General features: G+C 44.9%; 1 protein-coding gene across 1 annotated transcript; it reads right to left on the reverse strand.

The window, feature by feature from the left end:
• Window positions 1-16,733: 16,733 nt before the first annotated feature.
• Window positions 16,734-21,720, reverse strand: LOC123082448 (homeobox protein knotted-1-like 4). The gene is made up of 5 exons (XM_044504775.1): window positions 21,532-21,720; window positions 21,330-21,443; window positions 21,088-21,199; window positions 17,190-17,449; window positions 16,734-17,050 (listed from the first exon to the last, which is right to left on the reverse strand). Exons 1-5 carry the CDS (start codon window positions 21,718-21,720, stop codon window positions 16,814-16,816), a joined length of 912 nt encoding a protein of 303 aa, XP_044360710.1. The 3' UTR covers window positions 16,734-16,813.
• Window positions 21,721-22,138: the final 418 nt, after the last annotated feature.

Raw genomic sequence — 22,138 nt, forward strand, 5'->3', positions numbered from 1 at the left:
CCCCAAGGGCCTTGACGGCGGCGGCCAACCGGCATTACGCAGCAGCGACGACCTCTCTTCCATGACCTCGCCGAAGAAGCTCGTCGCCGGCGGCCTGTCGGACGGCTCGTCCATGGCGGATGCACGCCACGATGTTGGCCGGGCGGACAGCACGTTCATGGCGGTCGTGCGCCAAGGCGTCGTTGGGGACAGCCGGACTGACTCCTCGTAGAGACGCGTCTAACTGCTCCTTGCCGGTGCACTTGCTTGTCTCCATGGTCGCGGCGAGACGGACTGCTTGGGCTCGACCATGGCGGCCGTATGCCATGATTGCTTTCTGGCCGGACTCGACGGTCATGTTGGTGCACACTAAGACGCCGTGAGTGGTCGTAGCAACTCGTTTTGGCCACAGCAGCGCCGAGACGTATCAAGCTGGGTTCCGTTACGTGCTTGTATATCACAAGTTCGTGCCCACCGATCGATCCCATGTACTGATTCCCATGAAATTATATTGTTCATTGCCCAAACTCCATGATGATTTTGTGAAACAAATACATTTATTGCCATGATGATTTTTTCAATTTAGTACTACACAAATTTGGTTTGCTCTCCTCTTCAGCATGACTTGCTGAACCTATGCTTTGATCTAAGTGTGGATGTACAATATTTGTTTACATCTTTATAAGGTACAATCCACACATGAAAAAGAAAAGGACACATGAGCTCATTTGGCACAATTGAAATGCATAGAATGGTTTTCGAAGCATGAGAAACAAATATATGTTCATCTCGATGTGTTTTGTTGGCCTGATGGTCCAAAGAACAACCACTAAAATTAATATATTTGTTTACAGGTCCGTAAGGAAAACCCAGACAATAAAAATGAAAAGGACACATGAGCTCGTTGCTAATGCAGTTGCCTCCTGTTCTTGTGGTTTATGTGATGACTAGAACAGATGTCACCACTGAAACCTGCTTGTACTTGTACCTTCGTTGAAATCCAATCGCCGAATGGTAGACAGTGTTGGGTTTTGTTTATCAGCTTGAAGCAACAAACTTGTAAATTCCCCTGGAATACGTGGTGGAGCATAGAAAGCAGAATAATCACCAAATGACAGGGATGTCGACAATGATGGAGCTATATTTTGAAAACAAGCATTCGGATTCGATGACCCCTGTTTCAGTAAGAGGAATGAAATAAATTATTTGACCATGTCAAAAATATGAACCGCGTAGTATAAAACATTATCCATATGCTTACGGGAAATTCTGAATGTCCAATCAGATTTGTTGTTAATTCCGTTGTATGATCGAATGACCCCTGTTATAAATAAATTAATGGGATAAATTATGTCACCATGTCAAATATGAATCATATAGTATAAACTTTTACTGATATGCTTACCGGGAATATCGAAGGTCCAATTGGATGTGTTGTTAATTCCCTTGTACGTGACACTGACGAATGTCCTATACCTCTCCCTGCACATTGTGTTTTTTATGTGTTTGTATTCAAAAATGCGAGATTACAGGGAAAAATAGAAACTATTCAGACCTAGGAAAATAAATAATAAACATACCCGTCTCTGATCTAAGTTCCAATGACCCCTGTTTAAATAGAATGAATATAATAAATTATGTCACCATGTAAATATAAGAATTATATAGTATAAACATTTGATATACTTACTAAAAATTCTGAAGGTCCAACCGGATGTGTTGTTAATTCGGTTGTACGTGACACTGCGGTATGTTTTATACCTCCCCCTGCACATTATGTTATTTTTGTATAAGATGGGAAACTACTCGAACCTAGGGAAATAAACAGTAAACCTACCTTTCTTTGATGCAGCCTTACTTCTTCCTTTCTTTGATGTAGCCTTATCTTTTCCTTTCTTTGGTGCTTCCAGTGCATCTTTTGACCGTTTCTCCATTGGGCCTTTTTTTCCGTTTAGGGGCTCGAAATGATACCCGTGCTTTATCAACATCTGCGGTAAATTCAGCATAACATCTTGTCTCCTCATTTTCATCCACACTTACTTTGCTTAGCAACTCACATACTTCAGAAGCCAACTTATCAATACCATTGTCTAGGTGTCGAAGAACCTCCTTTGAGGGTTTACACTTCAATGCAAGCGATAGCATCTTTCGAGAAATTTGGGCACACTGCAATTCTGCATTATCATTAACCCCTACTTTAGAATTGAAGATATCTTGTTTTGCGTACTTTGTCCATCTATTCATTATGTATTGGCTTGGCAATGTGACAATATTACAAAAATTGTAAACTTTATGAGCATGCTTGCACAAAATACCTACAAAATTAATAGCAAACCATTAGGTTAATCCTATAATTTCATATTAGTTGACAGACGAAGAATGTATACATACCCAACATCCATACAACTTGCAAGAACAAGATATCTCCAAAGTTGTTGGGTTAAAATCGACAATGGCTTCACCATCCTCTTGATAAAAGGATTTAACTTTGTACGTGTTGATTGTGCTTTCATTACACAACAGAGTGCATGACCAAGTAAACTGCCTCTGAAATTCCTCTTCAAAATAAGTATAGAGTGACCTCGTGTATGATGCAGCTGCCTCCTTCAACAAAGGATGTCTAGCTATGCAAAGCACTGGGTCTGTATGGCGCGATTGAAAATCTTCATATTTTTCTTCGCGTCGAAGACGTGCGACACACTTGTCATATTTTTCTAGCAACTCTGAAAGCGAGAGTTTTCCATTGAATGTTGTTTTGAAGGCATTGTTCATCCCTTCACTCCTCTGGGTCGATGTCACGTCTGCACTAAATGAATCTCGCCTATATACGGTTGCCCACTTCTCACGAAATTTGAACATATTGTTAATCCAAGAATTATCCTCAAGGCTGTATTTAACCAATAAATCATGCCATCTTGATTCAAAATGTGCAACTGACCTTTCTTCATATACACACTGCTTGAGTTCAGAAAGAAATTCCGGATGGTCAGCAATAACATGACTCAAATGTTTAACGGCATTTTGATATAGATGCCATAGACAAAGGCGATGGCTTGCGCTCGGGAATACCTCTGCAATTGCATTCATACTTGCAACACACTGATCAGTGAAAATTGTTTTTGGCTCCTTACCGGACATTGCTTGTAGGAAGGTGCTGAAAAGCCACACAAACGAGTCGGCAGTTTCATCAAATATTATTGCAGCACCGAAAACAATAGTCTGCTTGTGATGGTTAACACCAAGCAGAGGAGCAAATGGCATTTCAAACTTATTGGTGGAGAATGTGGTGTCAAAAGAAATAACATCTCCAAACAAAGAATAATCCATTATTGATTGTCCATCAGCCCAGAAGAAATTTGCTAGTGTACCATCCTCTTTATTAAGTTGCACAGCATAGAAAAATGATGGATCTTCCACTTGTTTGTTCTTTAAATACTCCATGAGAGTTTGGGCATCTTTGGTCTCCAAATACTTGCTACGCTCTCTTGTTATATAGTTATTGGAATCCATCTCCAAGAAAGGCACATTTTGTGCTCCTGCACACCATTCTTCAAAATAATTATATATTTTTGATGGTCGTATACCTGCTGACCGCATGTGGTTGATCATGTGTTTATCGACATCTAGTAGCTGTCGTTGTGATCTTAACATGTGTGCCTTGTCCGGAGATACCATGTGATGATTGTGCTCATTGACAGCCTTCTGAATCAACCAAACACCCGCCGGAGTAATATGGAACTGAACACGAGCTTTGCAATCTGTCCTCGTAGAAGCCCGCTCTTTCCTCGTCTCATGTGTGCTATGTTTACCCTTTACTCCTTCCTTACTGCAAACTAAATACCTAGCAGATAAGGTATCATCTGCTCTTGCTTTTCTGTGTGTCCATCTGACACTAAATCCTTTACTTTTGGCATACGCGTTATAGAACTTGTATGCCTCTTCTTCAGAATCAAAACTCATTCCCTTCTTTGGCACAATCTGCTTTGAAGATGCATTCGGATTATCCTGTTACACACATGAAATACACCAACACCATCAGCATTGTAGTATAATTATTTTAAAATCAATCGATACATATTTTATATTAAAAGATAGGTTTATATGGTATTATTTACCTTACTTACACAATTTTCTTCTCCTTTATCAACTCCCACAAACTCCAGGCCAGTATCATGGGTAAACATATTTCTCGGCGTCATAGGCTCACGGATCGACTCGCCCATTGCACTGTTCGTCGATTTACAGAATTCCATATTTTCCTCCTGGCGTTCGAACAACATAATTCAACATTATTAATTTACATATTTTCAAGTTCAGTTCTACAACTAATGCTATATATAACAGTGGCTAGCATCGAATGTATGAACCAAGCTAGCGCAGAACTATGCACATGTATATTCTGAATACTTATGTACCCATGCATCTCACACGCACCGTGATAGGACAAGTCCTAGACCCACAGATCGCCGTCGCCGCCGCTGGCACCGCCCTGACTGAATGCATGACGGAGCTGCTGGACGCGCCTTGACGCGTCGCCGCGGTTGACGAGTTTGTCCGGCCGGCCAGAACGATGTCTTGACGCACACCCACCATATGTTCTTCTTGGCTTCCGGGTTGCATAAGCTTCATAGTTCACGAGTTTCAGTGTAAGCAATCAGATAGTTGCCAAGCACTGGACTAGTGCAATCACTCAGCCAGCTTGGCCGCATGGATCACTTACCGGGACTGGAAGAGTTATAGATGGATGTGGCGCCTTAGATAACATTGGAACCACCGGCCGGGAGTTCGCCGCCATGGAGGACTGCGGTATCACATAGCAGCTGGATGCATCTTGCTGCACGGCCGCCATGAACGTGGTGTCCGCCGGGCCAACATCATGGCATGCATCCGCCATGGACGAGCCGTCCGACAGGCCGCCGGCGATGAGCTTCTTCGGCGAGGTCATGAAAGAGAGGTCCTCGCTGCTGCGTCGTGCCGGTTGGCCGCCGCCGTCGAGGCCCTTGGGCGTGGCCGCCATAGACGCGAGGAAAATAAAGAAAACCCTAGTCCCAGGTACCTATTAGAGCGACGAAGGATGTACGTATGTACGTACGTGGGGTTCTGGAATCGGGAATCAGCTGTTGGGATTGAGATCAGACATGAAGTAGGATTAGGGTGCTCTGAGATTGTCGATGCCACATGTCGCTCATCCGATAGGGTCTCACAAGCTGGTCTATGAGACCCGGTCTCATACAACATTCCCTTTAAATAGTAGAGATTAATGATTACGTCCCAACAACAATTACATACGCATTATCTTTAATAGTAGAGATTAATGATTACATCCCAACAACAACTAGTATAGTGCATACATATTTTTCTTCAATTTAATTGCATTAATGACTTGATTTTCAAATTGATTCAACGCTTGGTTTTAAATTATTTTTGCATTAATGACTGGTTGTTTTTCAAACTGATTTTGCGGTTGGTTTTCAAATTATTTTTGCATTAATGGTTGTGTCCCAAGGACGACTACATACGTATAATATTAAGAAAATGACTAGTACATAGGCATTTCTGTTTAATTTTATTGCACTAATGACCTGATTTTAAAACTGATTCAACACTTGGCTTTTAAATTACTTTTACATTAATAACTGCGTTCCGACAACGACTACCTATGCATTCCCCTTTAGTCCTCCTTTGGTTTGGAGGAATTCTATAGGATTTTCAAATGATATAATCCTTTAGAGCCCTTTGGTTTGTAGGAATAGAATCCTATTTTCATAGAGAAATTCTTATTATTATCCATATTTCATAAAAAAATAAACATTAGCCTAGACGTAATGAAAAAAAAATCTTATAATCTGAACCAAAGAGCGTCTACTCATTCCTATTTATAAGATTTAAGATACATGTCATTTCATTTCGCATGACTTTTCTATTTCTATGATTTTTCTATCCTATGAACCAAAGGAGGCTACGGGCTGGCAACTAACAGGCCCCGCCGAAAAGTCAGAAAGCTCCGATGGCCGTTGGTGTTGACCATGTGGTACGTGGACGGTGGCTCGCCTTGGATGGCGTCCGAGTACACTTGCTCGAATGTCTCGAGGTCGCAGTTGGAGTTGTCCTCTAGCAACGTCTTGATGTCCACGAAGCAAATGCGCGCCTGGAAGTAGTACTGCGTGCAGGATAGCAGGGCCTCCCTCTCCCTCATGCGGTGGCCGGTGGGATGCCGACCGCTGCGTCTCGTCGATCGCCACGCCGGTGGCCGAGTAGGACTTGAGGACCGCATCCGCGGCGGCGAGTGCATGGCTGCGTACGTCACCGCTGTCCGACGAACCCGTAAGCATCTGGACACAGAGGTCGTACTCGTACAGGAGCTTGCTGGTGCTCGCCTAGCGGCAGGCCACAGTGGACGTCGCTCGGACGTCCTTGAACTTGCCGGATAATATTAAAAAACCCGACAACATAGGCATTTCTCTTTAATATTATTGCATTAATGACATGATTTTTATATCAATTCAATGCTTAGCTTTAAATTTATTTTCACAATAATGACTGCGTCCCAACAACGACTACCTAAGCATTCCCCGTTAGGCCTCCTTTGGTTCGAAGGAATTCTGTAGTATTTTTAAGAGCATATGATTTCTATACAAAAAAATGTTTTAAAGCCTTTGGTTTGTAGGAATAGAATCTTATTCCTATGGAGGAATTCTTCTTATCCTCCACATTTCATAGGAAAATAAATATTAGCCTAGACTTAATGAAGAAAAAAACTTATGATATGAACCAAAGAGCGTCTATTTTCCTATTCCTATTCATAAGATTTGAGATACATGTTATTTCATTTCCTGTGATTTTCCCAGTCCTATGATTTTGGTGCTTCTTAAACCACCTTTTATCCATAAATATGTAGCCCCAAGGAATGGGGTGTCACTACAGATGGCTCAACCTCTCAGACCAGACCCCCGCGTCGCCTCCCTGGCGGCTCGAGGGAGAAAACTCTAGCCGCCGCAGCTTCCCCACTCCCCTTCCCGTCCCGCCGCCGCCGGAGGGCGCATGTCAGCGAAGCTCGGGACGGCCCAAGGAAGGTGGCGGCTGGGCAGCTTAGGGCGCGGGGCGCCGGACCGCAGCGAGGTGCGCCCCAAATCTACGCGGCGGTGGCATGGAGCTGCAGGCGGTAGTGCCGCGGCATGGGCTCCGCGCGGCGTCCCTAAGGGCCCGGTGGTCGCGGTGTTGGAAATATGCCCTAGAGGCAATAATAAAATGGTTATTATTATATTTCTTTGTTCATGATAATTGGCTATTGTTCATGCTATAATTGTGTTATCCGGAAATCGTAATACATGTGTGAATACATAGACCACAACATGTCCCTAGTGAGCCTCTAGTTGACTAGCTCGTTGATTAAAAGATAGTCATGGTTTCCTGACTATGGACATTGGATGTCATTGATAACGGGATCACATCATTAGGAGAATGATGTGATGGACAAGACCCAATCCTAAGCATAGCTCAAAGATCGTGTAGTTCGTTTGCTGTAGCTTTTCCGAATGTCAAGTATCATTTCCTTAGACCATGAGATTGTGCAACTCCCGGATACTGTAGGAGTGCCTTGGGTGTGCCAAACGTCACAACGTAACTGGGTGACTATAAAGGTACACTACAGGTACCTCCGAAAGTGTCTGTTGGGTTGGCACGAATCGAGACTGGGATTTGTCACTCCGTGTGACAGAGAGGTATCTCTAGGCCCACTCGGTAATGCATCATCATAATGAGCTCAATGTGACCAAGTGGTTGATCACGGGATCATGCATTACGTCACGAGTAAAGTGACTTGCCGGTAACGAGATTGAACAAGGTATTGGGATACCGACGATCGAGTCTCGGGCAAGTAACGTACCGATCGACAAAGGGAATTGTATACGGATTGATTGAATCCTCGACATCGTGGTTCATCCGATGAGATCATCGTGGAGCATGTGGGAGCGAACATGGGTATCCAGATCCCGCTGTTGGTTATTGACCGGAGAGGCGTCTCGGTCATGTCTGCATGTTTCCCGAACCCGTAGGGTCTACACACTTAAGGTTCGGTGACGCTAGGGTTGTAGAGATATTAGTATGCAGTAATCCGAAAGTTGTTCAGAGTCCCGGATGAGATCCAGGACGTCACGAGGAGTTCCGGAATGGTCCGGAGGTAAAGATTTATATATAGGAAGTACAATTTCGGCCATCGGGAAGGTTTCGGGGGTCGCCGGTATTGTACCGGGACCACCGAAAGGGTCCCGGGGGTCCACCCGGTGGGGCCACCCATCCCGGAGGGCCCCATGGGCTGAATTGGGAGGGAACCAGCCCCTAGTGGGCTGGTGCGCCCCCCTTGGGCCTCCCCTGCGCCTAGGGTTAGGAAACCCTAGGGGTGGGGGCGCCCCCCACTTGGCTTGGGGGGGGGGGGGGGAAGCCACCCCTTGGCTGCCGCCCCCTTGGAGATCCATCTCCTAGGGCCGGCGCCCCCAAGGCCCCTATATAAAGAGGAGGGAGGGAGGGCAGCCGCATCCCCTTGCTCTTGGCGCCTCCCTCTCCCTCCGTGATACCTCTCCTCCCCGCTTGCGCTTGGTGAAGCCCTGCCGGGATCATGCTGCCGGGACCATGCCGTCGTGCTGCTGGATCTTCATCAACCTCTCCTTCCCCCTTGCTGGATCAAGAAGGAGGAGACGTCTTCCAACCATACGTGTGTTGAACGCGGAGGTGCCGTCCGTTCGGCACTAGGTCATCGGTGATTTGGATCACGTCGAGTACGACTCCATCAACCCCGTTCTCTTGAACGCTTCCGCGCACGATCTACAAGGGTATGTAGATGCACTCCTCTATCCCTCGTTGCTAGATGACTCCATAGATTGATCTTGGTGATGCGTAGAAAATTTTAAAATTCTGCTACGTTCCCCAACACGCGGCGCGTTGCACCATTGTGGCTTGGGTGCCGGCGCCCGGCCGGGCCACAGCGAGATGTGCTCTAGATCTACGCGGCGACGCGGCGGAGGCATGGAGCTGTGGGCGGCGGTGCGGGCGGCTGGGTGCACGTGCACCGGCCAACATGGTGGGGCCGCCGGCTCTGCTGCTCCTGTTGATGGCGCGGCGCTGGCGACAGGAGGTCCGACGGTCGGCGTGGCACGCGGAGGTGGTTGGTCAGATGGGCCGGCCGATCCTTGGCTTTGGATGGTTGTGGTTGTTAGTGAAAACTGTACTTCGGCTGCGTCCGGAGTCATCGACGGCGGCGCCTTCAGGCGTCGTATCCTTGTTGGAGGCGTCGATGTGCAGTCCTCATCCTCCTTTCTACCATGCTCCAGGGGAAACCCTAGATATGGTCTTCCGGATCGGGCAATGTTGAAGCTTAGAGCTCACTCTTGATGGTGTTTTGGAGTTGGATTTGCTCAGGCTTGTGGCTTGTGGATGGAGCGGATGCACGTCGGTCGTCGAGGTTGGGCAGCTTGAGCACTTTTCACATGCGAGGCGTCAGATGAGCCATGTTGGCCGGTTCTTGTGGGATCGGAGCTGCATATGTCCGCCTCCTTTGGGCATGTCGTTCCTCTCCAGCGTCGTCGCGGTTGATGAATAGGCTCTTGGCAGACTTTGTCAGCCTTGCGAACGTCTTATATGTATTGTGGTGTTTTAGGCCTAGGTTACTAGATGTGGCTTGCCGTTGTTTAGGTTTTCGCCCGATTTCCCTTTAATAACCAAGCAGTTCGGGTCCTCGTACCGTCTTCTTCAAATATAACAGCTCTCCTGTTATCGTCCAAAAAAACTATATATGGCTCCAAGGAATGTGGGTGCGAGTAACTACGGAGTGCCCGAAGAACTAGGGTGCGAGTGCGATGGATCGACCTAGGGGTTGGCAACCAGCAGGCCCAGCCGGAAAGCCAGAAAGCTCTGGTGGCCGTCTGTGTTGCCTTGCCGTACGTGGACGTTGACTCGCCTTGGATGGGAATCGTCTTGTTGCGGCAGTCGTCGACTCTCACCGTGGCGTCCGAGTACCCTTGCTCGAATATCTGGAGGTCGCAGTCGGAGTTGTCCTCCAGCAACGTCTTGATGTCCTTGAAGCAGATCCGCGCATGGATGGCGTCATAAAAATGGCCAGATCTTGTATGGGATCAAGCCCAGTTTGTCCAAAATCAAGCAGGTTGTTGTACGGGATCAAGCCCACTTTGTCCAAAATCAAGCACGTGACCCAACGACGGAGTTATGTGATGGGCGCCCCCCAGCATTGAAGAGATCCCCGAAGATTTGTTTTGAAGGGCTTAAATTAGGAAAAGAAACTATCTTTTGGCCTCACAAGTCTTCATCTTTTACGTTTAAGGCGGAATGGATGAGACTCACAAGGGTGTTGATTCTGCTTTCTGCCAGTCAACTGAATGAATCCGCTGATGACAGATGATCCGTGGAAAGAATTCAGACAACGAGTGCAACAGATGAAGATAGCAACGGCAACTCAGGTGAACCTAGTTGCAAAGAAAGCGTCGGAACCGTTGCCTGTTTGGTTGCAAGGGTGTAATTTTGTGTTTAAATAGGTGCCTGCACAACTTTTCAGGCCATTTTTGGCCATGCACACACAGACCCTTGAATTACTTGCCGAGACTTGCATGCTCTGGTGATGCAATGATCAAGCTAGTTTTGGTGTAACCTCTGAGTTATAGCAGTTGTTGTGAAAGAGAGCAATCTATCTACATGTGCCAAACTTAAAACTTGTTTTGCTCGGCTGTTATGTGCCCCTGGGCTGAACTATGTATGCATGCTACTACGAGTAGTAGGTTGTACTGAATCTAGCAGAGGAAGCTGTTGAGAACTGGCAACACAGACAGAATCCCAAATGAAAGAAAACACAACGAAAGACTTGAGATTATTGGTTACAATCCAGAATTATTTCACGATAGTAATACTACAAGAGTATACAAGAGATGACAAATCTATGCGCTAGCTGCTGCACGCGACGCGCCCACCACCACGGCTTGGATCCGGCCGGAGAGGCAGAGCACAAGTCAACGGACGGCCACGGGCACGGCGGACGGCGACTCGCGCCTCACATCACAGGATGACGCAGGTGGAGGACTCCTTGACGGCGCCGGAGGTGGAGCCGGCGGCGTTGGCGTCGGCGGAGACGCCCGGCCAGTCGCGGCAGGCGCAGTGCTGGCCGTCGGGGATCTGCCGGTGCACGGAGGCGACGTGGCGGCCGCAGCCCGCCCACGTGGACTTGCCGCAAGTGGCGCACTTCACCTGGTAGCACATCGTCGCGCTCGGTGGATTGCTCTGCTGTTGTTGGCTCTCCGGTGGCGATGGATGGATGGTGGATGGAGCGATGGAGGCCGTGGCTTGAAGACGACTCGCTGGCTGCCTGCGCTACTTATGGACGGGCGGACGCTCGGCGCGCCTCTTGCTTTGCCCTGCTGTTCTGTTTAGTTTTGTTCTCCGTTCCTACGTCTGCACAAGAATTGACTCTCTTTTTTGGCGAAGAAGCACAAGAATTGAAATGGTCGTGCGAAACAAAGGCTGGCCTATGCTATGCTAAGGCGTTCGTTTAGATGCTTGTTGTAATTATCGTATGTGTTCAGCGACGACAAGGGACAGGTGACGACGAAAGTCTAAAGCCATCAGAGCATCCACAGCTAGACGTGGCAAATCCGGCCCCTCAAACAACCGCGGACGTGCCTGGGTATTTTCGCGGTCACTAACCAGTTAGTTTTTAAATTGCGTCGTCCATATCCACATATCTTATATCCGATCTCTTATATTCATACTAAACCATGCAACATCGATAAAAAAACTAGATAGATCATGAGCGAACATAGAAAACAGACAAACAAATACACAATCCGTTCAACAAAATATCACAGCCGGATCTTCAATAGATCACCAAAGTTCATATAAGTCACATAATACGACGGACAAGTTCAAACTACATTCAAAAATTTGAAATTAAAGTGGAGAAGGCGGATCTTCACCCAGGGGCGGCGCCAGGGGTCTTCTTGGGTATTCGGTTGAATACCCAAGATTTTGACAAACCATTGAAATTTTATATAAAACAAGCGATTTTTTTTGCAAAAACAGTGATGATTTGGGCAAAATGAATACCCTCCTCCAAAATGAATACCCACCCTCTAGAACCTGGCGCCGCCACTGTCTTCACCACTTCCTCGCCGTTTCTTTCTCCTTCCAGTCGTCGGCGCACCTGTAGGCGTCGGCGGCTGGTGGAGGATCGTCGCACGAGGCGCCGTGGTTGTCGCCATTCACGGGCTTGGACTGTCATGTCCTGCTGCCTCGTGCGACAACCGGAGTCCTATTCTTCGTCGGAGGAGGAGTCGGAGAGAATGATGAGCCCTTTGAGTCGCCGAACGGTCATGTCCTGCTGCCGCTTGAGCTTCGCCAGCCGAACTGCCTCTGCCGCCTCGGGCTTGGACTACTCAATGGCAATCCGGACCGCCTTGGCGTTCCTCTGACGGAGCCACTGAGCGTCCGTCTCCGCCGTTGTAAGCGACCGGCGGTAGACCCAACCGAGGAGCCGCTTGTCCTCGTCAGGTTCCGCCTGCATCCCGCGGCGGCGGCGCACGGACTGCTCCGCAGCGTCCCTCTCCCTTGCACACTGCCTTTGGCGGCGAGCGACACATGCCTCCAATTTTGGCGTGCGCATTCGGGCTGCTGGGGCGGGCACAAGCACCCACCGTTGCCCATGTGGGGAGCAGCAGTCGGCAGGGGCAGTGGCTGGCGTGGGGGAGGCGCGGACTGCACAACCCTCGCGGAGCTGCGCGTGGGCCCGAGGGGCCATCGCCGGCGTCTGCGCTGCGCTGGCGGGGGAGCTACAGCATCACTGCATATCCGGAGCTGCCGGTGTCCACCTTGGACCGCTCAATGCAGAGGCCAGCTCCTCGTCAACATCCGGGTCAGAGTTGGAGCGGTTGCCGGAGGTCAATATGGTTGCCGGATTGTATCGGAACTAGAAAGGAAAGACGAGAGGACAAAGCGAGAGAGGAGAGTGAGTGAGCTAGGGTTGCGAGCGAGGAGGTAGATTGGGTTTGTTTGGGACGTCGGTGGGGTCGATGGTGGGTTGGGCTGTCATGCGGACGCACTCAGCTGGGTCGATTTTTTGTGACCGGTCTGCTCACCTGGGCGTCTGAGACGAGTTTGAATAGCCCGGCTGTATATGCTCCGAGAACTGTGGTATGTGCTGGTAAAATCGCAGGAGGCGCCATAGAAGATCCGATCAAGCAACTCATTGCCTACCTCGTTCAGATTCCGTTCCGTCACACATCATGACCATCAGCAGACAAGGCCGCGTAGACCCAGCTAAATGCGTACGAAATTAGCTTGCCTCATCGATTACCTCAGCCGGTCGTGGGTCGTTCAGATTCGGCTCCGTCGCGCCATCAACGCACACGCACGGCTGCGTAGACCCGCCGACCTCCACCGAGAAATGCGTCTCGAATTTTCCCGTCCATTCAGCGGTCTTTCAAATTCTACAGAGATGTGGAAAATCATTTGACCTGCCAAGCCTCGTGCTTTCACCATGGATCTGTGGAATCTGTACGTCAAAGCTCATGCTTTGAATTTGACCGAGAGACTCATAGTCATTCAAAAAGGAACCGACAAAACACCGATTTTCTCGCTGGTCGAGTGGAAATTGTACGAGTACAGACCGTACCCATGATCAGAACGAACACAGAGTACTAGGCTATCTTGATTTGGGCCTCCAACGCGAATCTCATCCATCGGCCGTCGCGATCCAACGGTTCCATGACCACCCGAGAAAAACCACGAACCACTATATTCACTCTATCTCCTTCCTAAAAAAAATATTCGCTATATTTCACTTATTGAGAGAAAAGGGTACCGGCCTGACTAGACCGGCATGTTTTTCTTTTCTTTTCTTGCTGCTTTATTTCAAGTTTCATTTTGCCACAATATTTTTTATGTTTCATTTGATTATTTCCTTCATTTTCATGTTTTTATATTTTTTAGGATTTCTTTATGCCTGCTCTATTGTTTTTCTTTTTTATTTGCTTTCCCTTTTTTTCACTATCACCTTTCCCTTTTAGTTTTCCTCCGTTCTATTTTAATTTATTTTGATTTTACTTATTTTTAGGTGAGTAATACATGCACACTTTTATAAGATACATGAACACTTTTTTTTGTAGATGGATATTTATTTTTTGTCACCTCTAACCATGTTAAACCAAGCTCATTATTTTTTCATGAGTGCAAAAACAAGCCCAAGAAGTTATTTGACTTACCCAAAATAGGGGTCAATCGATTCCACGCAGGCCAACTCACCACCAAAATGACACAGAAGAAAAATAAAACGTCACACATCTCAAAGTAGAATGGGACGACCACAAAATCGATTGACCCAAAAAGAATTTTCTGCTAACTGGCATATAGCTAAAGTGAAAGCTTATACACATCTTACGGATGGGACTGGCTACAAGTCAACTGATTGAAAAACAAGATTTCAGTCAGTCGACTGACCCAAACATGTTTCGTTCAAGTGTGCCTCTAACCGTAACGTTCATGCTTCACTATGTGTAACGTTCTTTTTTTACTCAAATTGAATTTTTAAGTTGTGGGTGCATGCGTACAAACCATTCATGCATGCACGTACACTTGTGAATGCTCCCTTCATACATAAATATACGATGATTTGAATATTTGAATATGGACTACATGCATACTAGAACGAATGAACAAACACGGTAAAACACTTGTGGCATTGGTATTACACTTTCAGAAAAAACTAAAAAGAATCAAAATAATGAAGTTTTCTAAGAAAGAATGAAAGCCTTTAAGAAGAAAGAAAAAGAAAAAAGGAAAAAAAAACTTTCAAAACTTGCACACAATTTGCACTGATATTACACTTTTTGAAATATGCAAAGAATAAGCATAAAATAGTGCATTTTTTGCGTTCTGCTATAATTCCTACAGATTGTAACTAAAATAATGTATTTCCTTTAAGAAGAAAGACGACTAAAAAAACATGCGCAGAACTTTGCACTGAAATTTCACTTTATCATAATATGCAAAAATAATCATATAATCATGAAATTTTGGCGCATATTATATAGTATTTGTTTGTATATAATTATACTTAGCCAAAAACCCACAAAAAACAAAAATAACCAATAAAGGAAAGAAAAAGGAAAAAGAAAAACCCATAGAAATGGAAAACATAAATAAAAAAGTGAAGCAAAAATACCCTTGAATAGGAAAGAAAATGATATAAAAAATTAAAACAAAATAATGACAAAAATTGCACAGAATCTGCACAAAAATTGCGCTTTTTTATAATATGCAAGAATAAACACATAATAGTGAATTTTTTCGCAAAATGAAAATTTTCTAAAGAAAGAATGAATTTGTAGCATTGGCATTTGATCCATGGTGTCTCTACTTCTCTGGATCAAAATAATGAATTAGTGGTATCGGTGTTACCATTTAGGAGGAAAGAGAAGTAAAAAAGACAATAATGACAAAATTTGCACATGGTTTGAATAGAAATTGCGCTTTTTTATAATATGCAAAAATAAGCAGAAATAGTGAAATTTCACAAAAAAAATCCCAGGTAGGAATGAATTAGAGGTATTGGTATTACCCTTAAAGAATAAAGAAAATAAATAGAAACTTAAAGAAAATTAAAATAGGGAAGTTTTCTAAGAAACAATGAATTTGTGTCATTGGTTTCCCGTTAAGAAGAAAGGACCTGAAAATAATAAAACAAATAATGAAATATTTGGCAAACAATTTGCACAGAAGTTGCGCATTTTTATAATATGCGGGAATAAGAATATAATAGTGTAATTTTCAGAAAAAGGAAGCTTCCTAAGAAGAAATGCGGCATTGGTATTATCACAAAGGAATAAAGGAAATAAAATAATACTTAAAAACCGAAATACCAAAGTTTTCAAGAAAGAATGTATTAGTGGCTTACATATTACTCTTTATGGAAAAAAGAAAATGAAATAAAAACTAGAACACAATCAAAATAATGAGGCATTCCAAGGAAGATTGAATTATTAACACTAGTATTACCCTTTAAGAAGAAAAAATAAAATAGAAACTAAAACAAAAATCAAAGTAGTAAGTTTTTCTAATAAATTATTAATTAGTGTCATTAGTACTAGCCTTTAAGAAGAAACACAAATAAATTAATTAATTAAAATGAGGAAGAATGAATTAGTAGCATTATTATAATCCATTGAAAAATAAAAAAAATAAGTTTGCAAAACTTGCACACAACTTCGCTCTTAAATTATACTTTTTAGTACGCAAACAATAATCATATAGTAGTGTAAGTTTTGCACATATTGCAAATTATTTATGTGTGTACATTACACTCACCCAACATCCCAAAAAATATCCACAAAATAAAAATAAAACCAACTAACAAAGAGAAATAGAAAAACAAAAGCAAAAGCACATAAAAACTAAAAAATATTAAAAAAAATGAAGGGAGAGAGAGCAGGAATGGATCACACAGTTAATGGGCTTTGGCCCAGAAGGAAATCGACTGACCCAAGTAAGGGGTCAGTCAAAAAAAAGAAAGAAGCCCACACAACAAACAACACAGGTCAGGGAAAAAACGCAACACAAACCTTAAAGAAAAATCCCACGGCCACAAAATTGACTGATCCAAAAGTGAAATTTCAGCTGACTGAAATGTAGCTAAAGTGCATTATTTAACTATAGTCGATGGTTGGAAAAATTATTGTTGAGTTGATCACGTTTACGCTCTATCATGAACTTCACTCTGCAATAAATCAAATCTACCGCAGGCACGTCTGGACGTGTGTGGAATACGATGGTATATGCCCACTGATCAGAGTCTCAACGGACCACCGTCGGGATACCCACTCCGTCCGGTGAAGTGCTGGCCTTCCATCCCAAGGACGGCAGGAGAGCTGCTGCTGGAAGCACCGGCGTTGATATGCTGCAACCTGCTACTCGTCGCCGGCGGCGCCTGCCTCCAGTGCCGCTTCCTCTGGTTGATGAACCAGTTGTTGATCTGCCTCGTGTCGAGCCCCGTCGACTCAGCCAACGCCTGCTTCTCCGGTTCCTGGAACGCATGCACGTTACGTATGTCGCCATTAGCTATCAGTACGAAGCTCAAAAACCAAGATAGGAGTACGTAACGATCTCCATGTATGCATGCATGCATGCATGCATGAACCCAAAGTACGTAGCCAAGCACGTACCGATGGGTAGGGCCATCCCTGGTGCAGCTGCCACCAGTGCAGGAGCCTCTGGCGCGCCTCCCTCGGCAGCCTCCCGCTCTTCTTCTTCTTCTTCTTCCCGGAGAGCTCCCTCCAGAGGCCTCTCAGGTAGCCGCTGTACTTGTCCAGGGGCTGGCTCTTCAGCTGCTTGCCCTTGCCGGAAGGCAGGCCGGCGACGTCGCAGGTCTCCTGCTCATCTTCAGAAGAAGAACCCCCGCACTCGTCGTTGTTGTCGCCAGTTGCTTAAGACACACGGCAACGATCCAGCAAATAACCAAAGACATATATAGGTCAGTAATTAGTAGTTTCATCTAACGAGCCAACGTTAGCTAGAAAGATAGTGTGCTATAAATTGACGCAAATATTATCACTAGATCGATCGGTTTGCTTTTGCTATCGTCGATCGATCGGCTGCTGGCTAGCTGCACATGTAATGTAACCACCAGATCACCACAGAACATGCATGGTAGCACGCCCCACCACCAGTCCACCACCACCACACCATCCAATATCGAACTGACCATGGTCTCTTTCAGATCAAGCTAATTGATCCTATGCAGTCATGCAGGCACAAAAAGTTGGATAATAATCGGGCGGTACGGCCAACGGAGGCAGAGAACATTTCAGCCAGACGAGCACATGCCCATGCATGTACTATCATGTATGCGTGGCGAGATCGCAACCGCATGCATGCAGCGCCAAGGCTGACATGTGCATATGCATCAATGGGCGTCTCTGCGTGGTAGCTGGCCAGCAGTTGCTTTGCCATGTGGCCATACGGGCCGTTTCAGCATGCATGTGCCTTCATCTCCATGCTTCTCTTTTCCAAGACAAGGCAACGGGTGTCTCATACAGTACGCCTTTTTGCTTTTACTCTCATAATGGAGCATCTAGCTAGCAATCAAGATTTGGGACAACTAAGTTTTTGTGTTTGATTTGCAATATCTACAACGTCATATCAGTATCATTAGATCCACCATAAATATATTTATTTTTTCTTTATTTGATATTGTAGATGCTAATATGACCATTCTATAAACCTGATCAAACATACAAATGTTTGGCTTTTGAATATAACAACACGTTTTGTATACTGAAACAAAGGGGGTATATATGAACCTAGCTCTAAGAGCAAGACTAATGGAAGCAGATTTGTAGCACCCGGATGCTTCACACCCCTATAATAACATTACATTTAAAAAATATTAAAAAACTGGGATTTTGGGATATCAAACCTAGGTTCCTGATCTACTCCCGTGTGAAATTTTGTGAAAAAAATAACAGGAAGCGTATTCGTGGTAAAAAAGATAAATTTCCTATGTATAAAAAAACTGTTTGGGTGTATTTTTGTTCGGACAGTATTTCATTTGCCATGGATACGTTTACTAGTATTTTTTCACGGAACTTCACACGGAAGTAGATTGAGAACCCAGGTTTGATATCCCTAAATTTCAGATTTTTTTTAAATAATTGGTATTCTTTTATGTTTCATATTTGTACAGGGGTGTGGAGCACCCAGGATCTCCTGTGTATTTTCCCAAGGCTAATGCTCTATTTCGCCACATCATATATATATAGTCAATCTAAAAGCATATCCATATGGTAGACGCTAGCTCTACATATTATGTCACTAATGTCTTACCCATCTTGTTTCTGGCAAAGTGTATTGGAGTCCATGTTGCAGCCCGCTATAGGTTTACAATCCACTCCTCTTCTCTCTCCCAAACTCATAAAAAAACTGAGGTGGCAAATCTTATAGCTTGATTATGCCCGGTTCAGCAGTGGCTTCATACATAGCTATGGTAAATAAATAAAACTTGGGGGCATATATGTTCCTAAGTTGACTAGAAATACTTCTTGCTAACTCAAGAGGTGTTAGTGGTAGTGGGTTTTGTATCTAATGAAAATTTGGTAGTTACATGTTTCTATAACCACCAGAGGGCAATGCGTGTTTTGCCGCACCGTTCTTCAGTCATGAGTTAAGTTTTTCTTTCCAGCCTGTTACGGCTGGTTGGTTCATTAATATTGTGTGTTTCATCCGAGGTAGGCGGGCTTTTAATTACATTTGCGTTTTTTGTTTGTTGACGAGATAGGGTGTCTGGTGTGCGAGGTATACTAAATTGTTCTATGTGTGGGTGTGCCGTTATTACACGTAACACATAAATTAACATATGGGCGTCACACGTTCATCTTGAAGTAAACATTAACGTAGCACACATATATTGATTCACTCCCTTATTACTGGTCCCATCAATGACCCCTTAAGCCCCGACACCAGAAGCTAGCATCCCTAGGGAGCTTAGTATCTTAAGTACATGTACAATTGCATATTTCAACCCTAAAGGTGCCTATGTATATTATTTTACTAAACTCTGGTCTTTTATTGTGACCAGAATACAAGTCCGCTTGAGTTGTTTGGTCTATAGTCATGGTGACCTTAAATATACATCCATATTGTAATGTGCATAATATTTTTGACACCTGGTTGTGGGTATCAATAAGAAGCTTTCCTCTCATATCTTGATGGGGGTGGTGCCTTATGTTGGGTTCTTTCGCTATCCAAGAACGATATGATTTTTGACAAAAAGAAGACTTGTACTCCTTTGCAGGTTATACACTCATTTACGTGTTGGTTTCATGAATGGTCTATGCTTCAGCGGTCGGAGCACATGAAGTTGTTCAAATTACTCCCTCTGTCCGAGTTTATTAGACCTAAAGACAACTTCTCTTAGACCAAGACACATAGTAATTTGCTCACATTAATTCCTCCATTCCACTCCCAATGCACTCTCTCACATGCATGCAGCCAATGAAAAAGCACGCATGAAGTGTATTAATTTTCCAGCCATGACACCAACAACAATCGCTTTCAATGCAACCAATGAAATGATTGCATGCATGCACCTTTCCAATGCGGAGCCTTATAAAAGGGGACATGCTTGTGATGCAAGAGGCCTAATAAACCCGGACGGAGGGAGTAGCATGTATGCGGTGTGAGCAGATGATCAGGGATAGGGGTGCAAATTGGTACCCTTTAGAGCATTCTCTGGCCCTCTTTAGTTGAACTAAATAAACTAAATTTTCAGAAGTCACCCCACTTTTATAAATTTAGTACATTTGGTTGAGCTAAGAAGAGTCGGAGGGAACCCTGAGGGTCACAAATTTACATCCCTAATCAGAGAGGTGTTTACCCCACATGAATGCTGGTTTAGTGTATGGCTTGGGTGCAAGTTGTTTACCCCAGCGCCCTAAGACATTCTTCATCTTTTTTATGTTAGACTATGACACTATTATTTTTTGGGGGATTGTCGACTTGATAGAGTTGTGCACATCTTTGCCATGTTGAGATCGAGTTTATACTCCTTGCGGTTATATCATCTTTGCCATGTTTTTTTTATAAGGGGAGAACCACGGCCTCTGGATCACAAGATGCACACAAACAACCTTGATACCATGTTGGCCTCAAAGTCCCTTCTTATCGATAAAAGTTTACCAATTCAAGACATTTAAGAGTCCTAATTAAGCTAGAGGTTTGGGAATTATAAACACCACATGGTACGCTACACTGGCACTTGTTTTCTTTCATAGATGATGACAAATAGACGGCGACGCGTCTTCGGCTTGCTTCAATGCTTGTAGTCGTCGCTAGGTGGTCTACGAATCTGGATATAATTTTTATTATTTCGTGTGTTCGTTGTACTATTATGATTGAAAATGAATAGATCAAAAGTTCCTATAAAAAAAGTATTCCCGCAAAAAACAAAGATGACAAATAAGTATAGGATGCCCGCAAGGCTGCAATAGTCTTGGCATCATCCCAAACTCCCAAAGACAAGCCTGCAAAAATAACTTACTAGTATAATTAAGCATGCACACGCACCTAGTGCAAACGAGTCGATATGGGCCTCGGCGCTCCTCAAGAACTGATTGGCTTCTTGGATTTGCCTCGTGAGCTCCTCACTGTACATCACCAGCATATCACGGTAGGTCTCCTGCACAGACACACACACACACACACACACACACACACACACACACACACAAAAGCATATATATCGTTAGGTCCATGTATGCAAATAATTAAGCTCCAGCTAGCTAAACTAATCATGTAATGCTTGTTACCATGAACTGGTCGAGCTCTGGGTCCGCCGGCTGTTCCTGGATGCCGGCTGAATTTGGCCGGAGCTCGTCGACGAGGGAGGAGAGCCGACCAACGACTTCCGGCGGCGCTCCGACCTTATTGGGCAGAGGAAAAATAACCAAATAAGAGACAGCAGGGCAGCAAGATACGAGTTGTCTAATGTCAAATTGGAATGGCACCTACTTTCCGGCAGTCAATAAAGGCTCCGAGGAGAGCCGGATAGAGAGGGTGGGACATGATCTTGGCCTTGATCGTGTCAGATGATCTCCTGTTGTGGCTAGACTCTCCACAGTGTTCCGAGGCCCGGAATGGTGTCGCCGCCGGCGCCTTTTCCGGTGGTGAAGTTGTTGTAGAGGCTGCGTGCTGATGCATTGCGACGGAGGGAGCTGAACCATTGCGGGTAATGGCTGCGGCTCTGGGGCCGCTCCCAAGAAGAGGGGGCTGATCCATGCATGCGTTGGTTTGTCCGGCTAATTAATGACTCGGCCGGCGAGGTCTAGTGGTCGGAGGAAGCCTATTTAGGGCAAATGGAAGTTGTCTATTTAGTTGCCTTAAATTCTGGATTGATTTGTGAGCGTGCGTCTGGTTTGCAGTTACTGTCCGGGAAGCACAGTAGCTGGACAGTCATATGTGAGGAGGAAAAGGGTCCAATAATCGAAGGGAACAACATGGTCGCTGTTAAGTGCGATGTTCATGAAGTGTACAGTTGCACTGTCGTGAGCAAGCAGAAAAGGTATGAGCTAATTATGCAAAATCGCAATTTCACGAGGACCTTTTACAGTATATCACA

This window comes from Triticum aestivum, chromosome 4A, assembly GCF_018294505.1.
Source record: "Triticum aestivum cultivar Chinese Spring chromosome 4A, IWGSC CS RefSeq v2.1, whole genome shotgun sequence".
Taxonomy (NCBI): Eukaryota; Viridiplantae; Streptophyta; class Magnoliopsida; order Poales; family Poaceae; genus Triticum; species Triticum aestivum.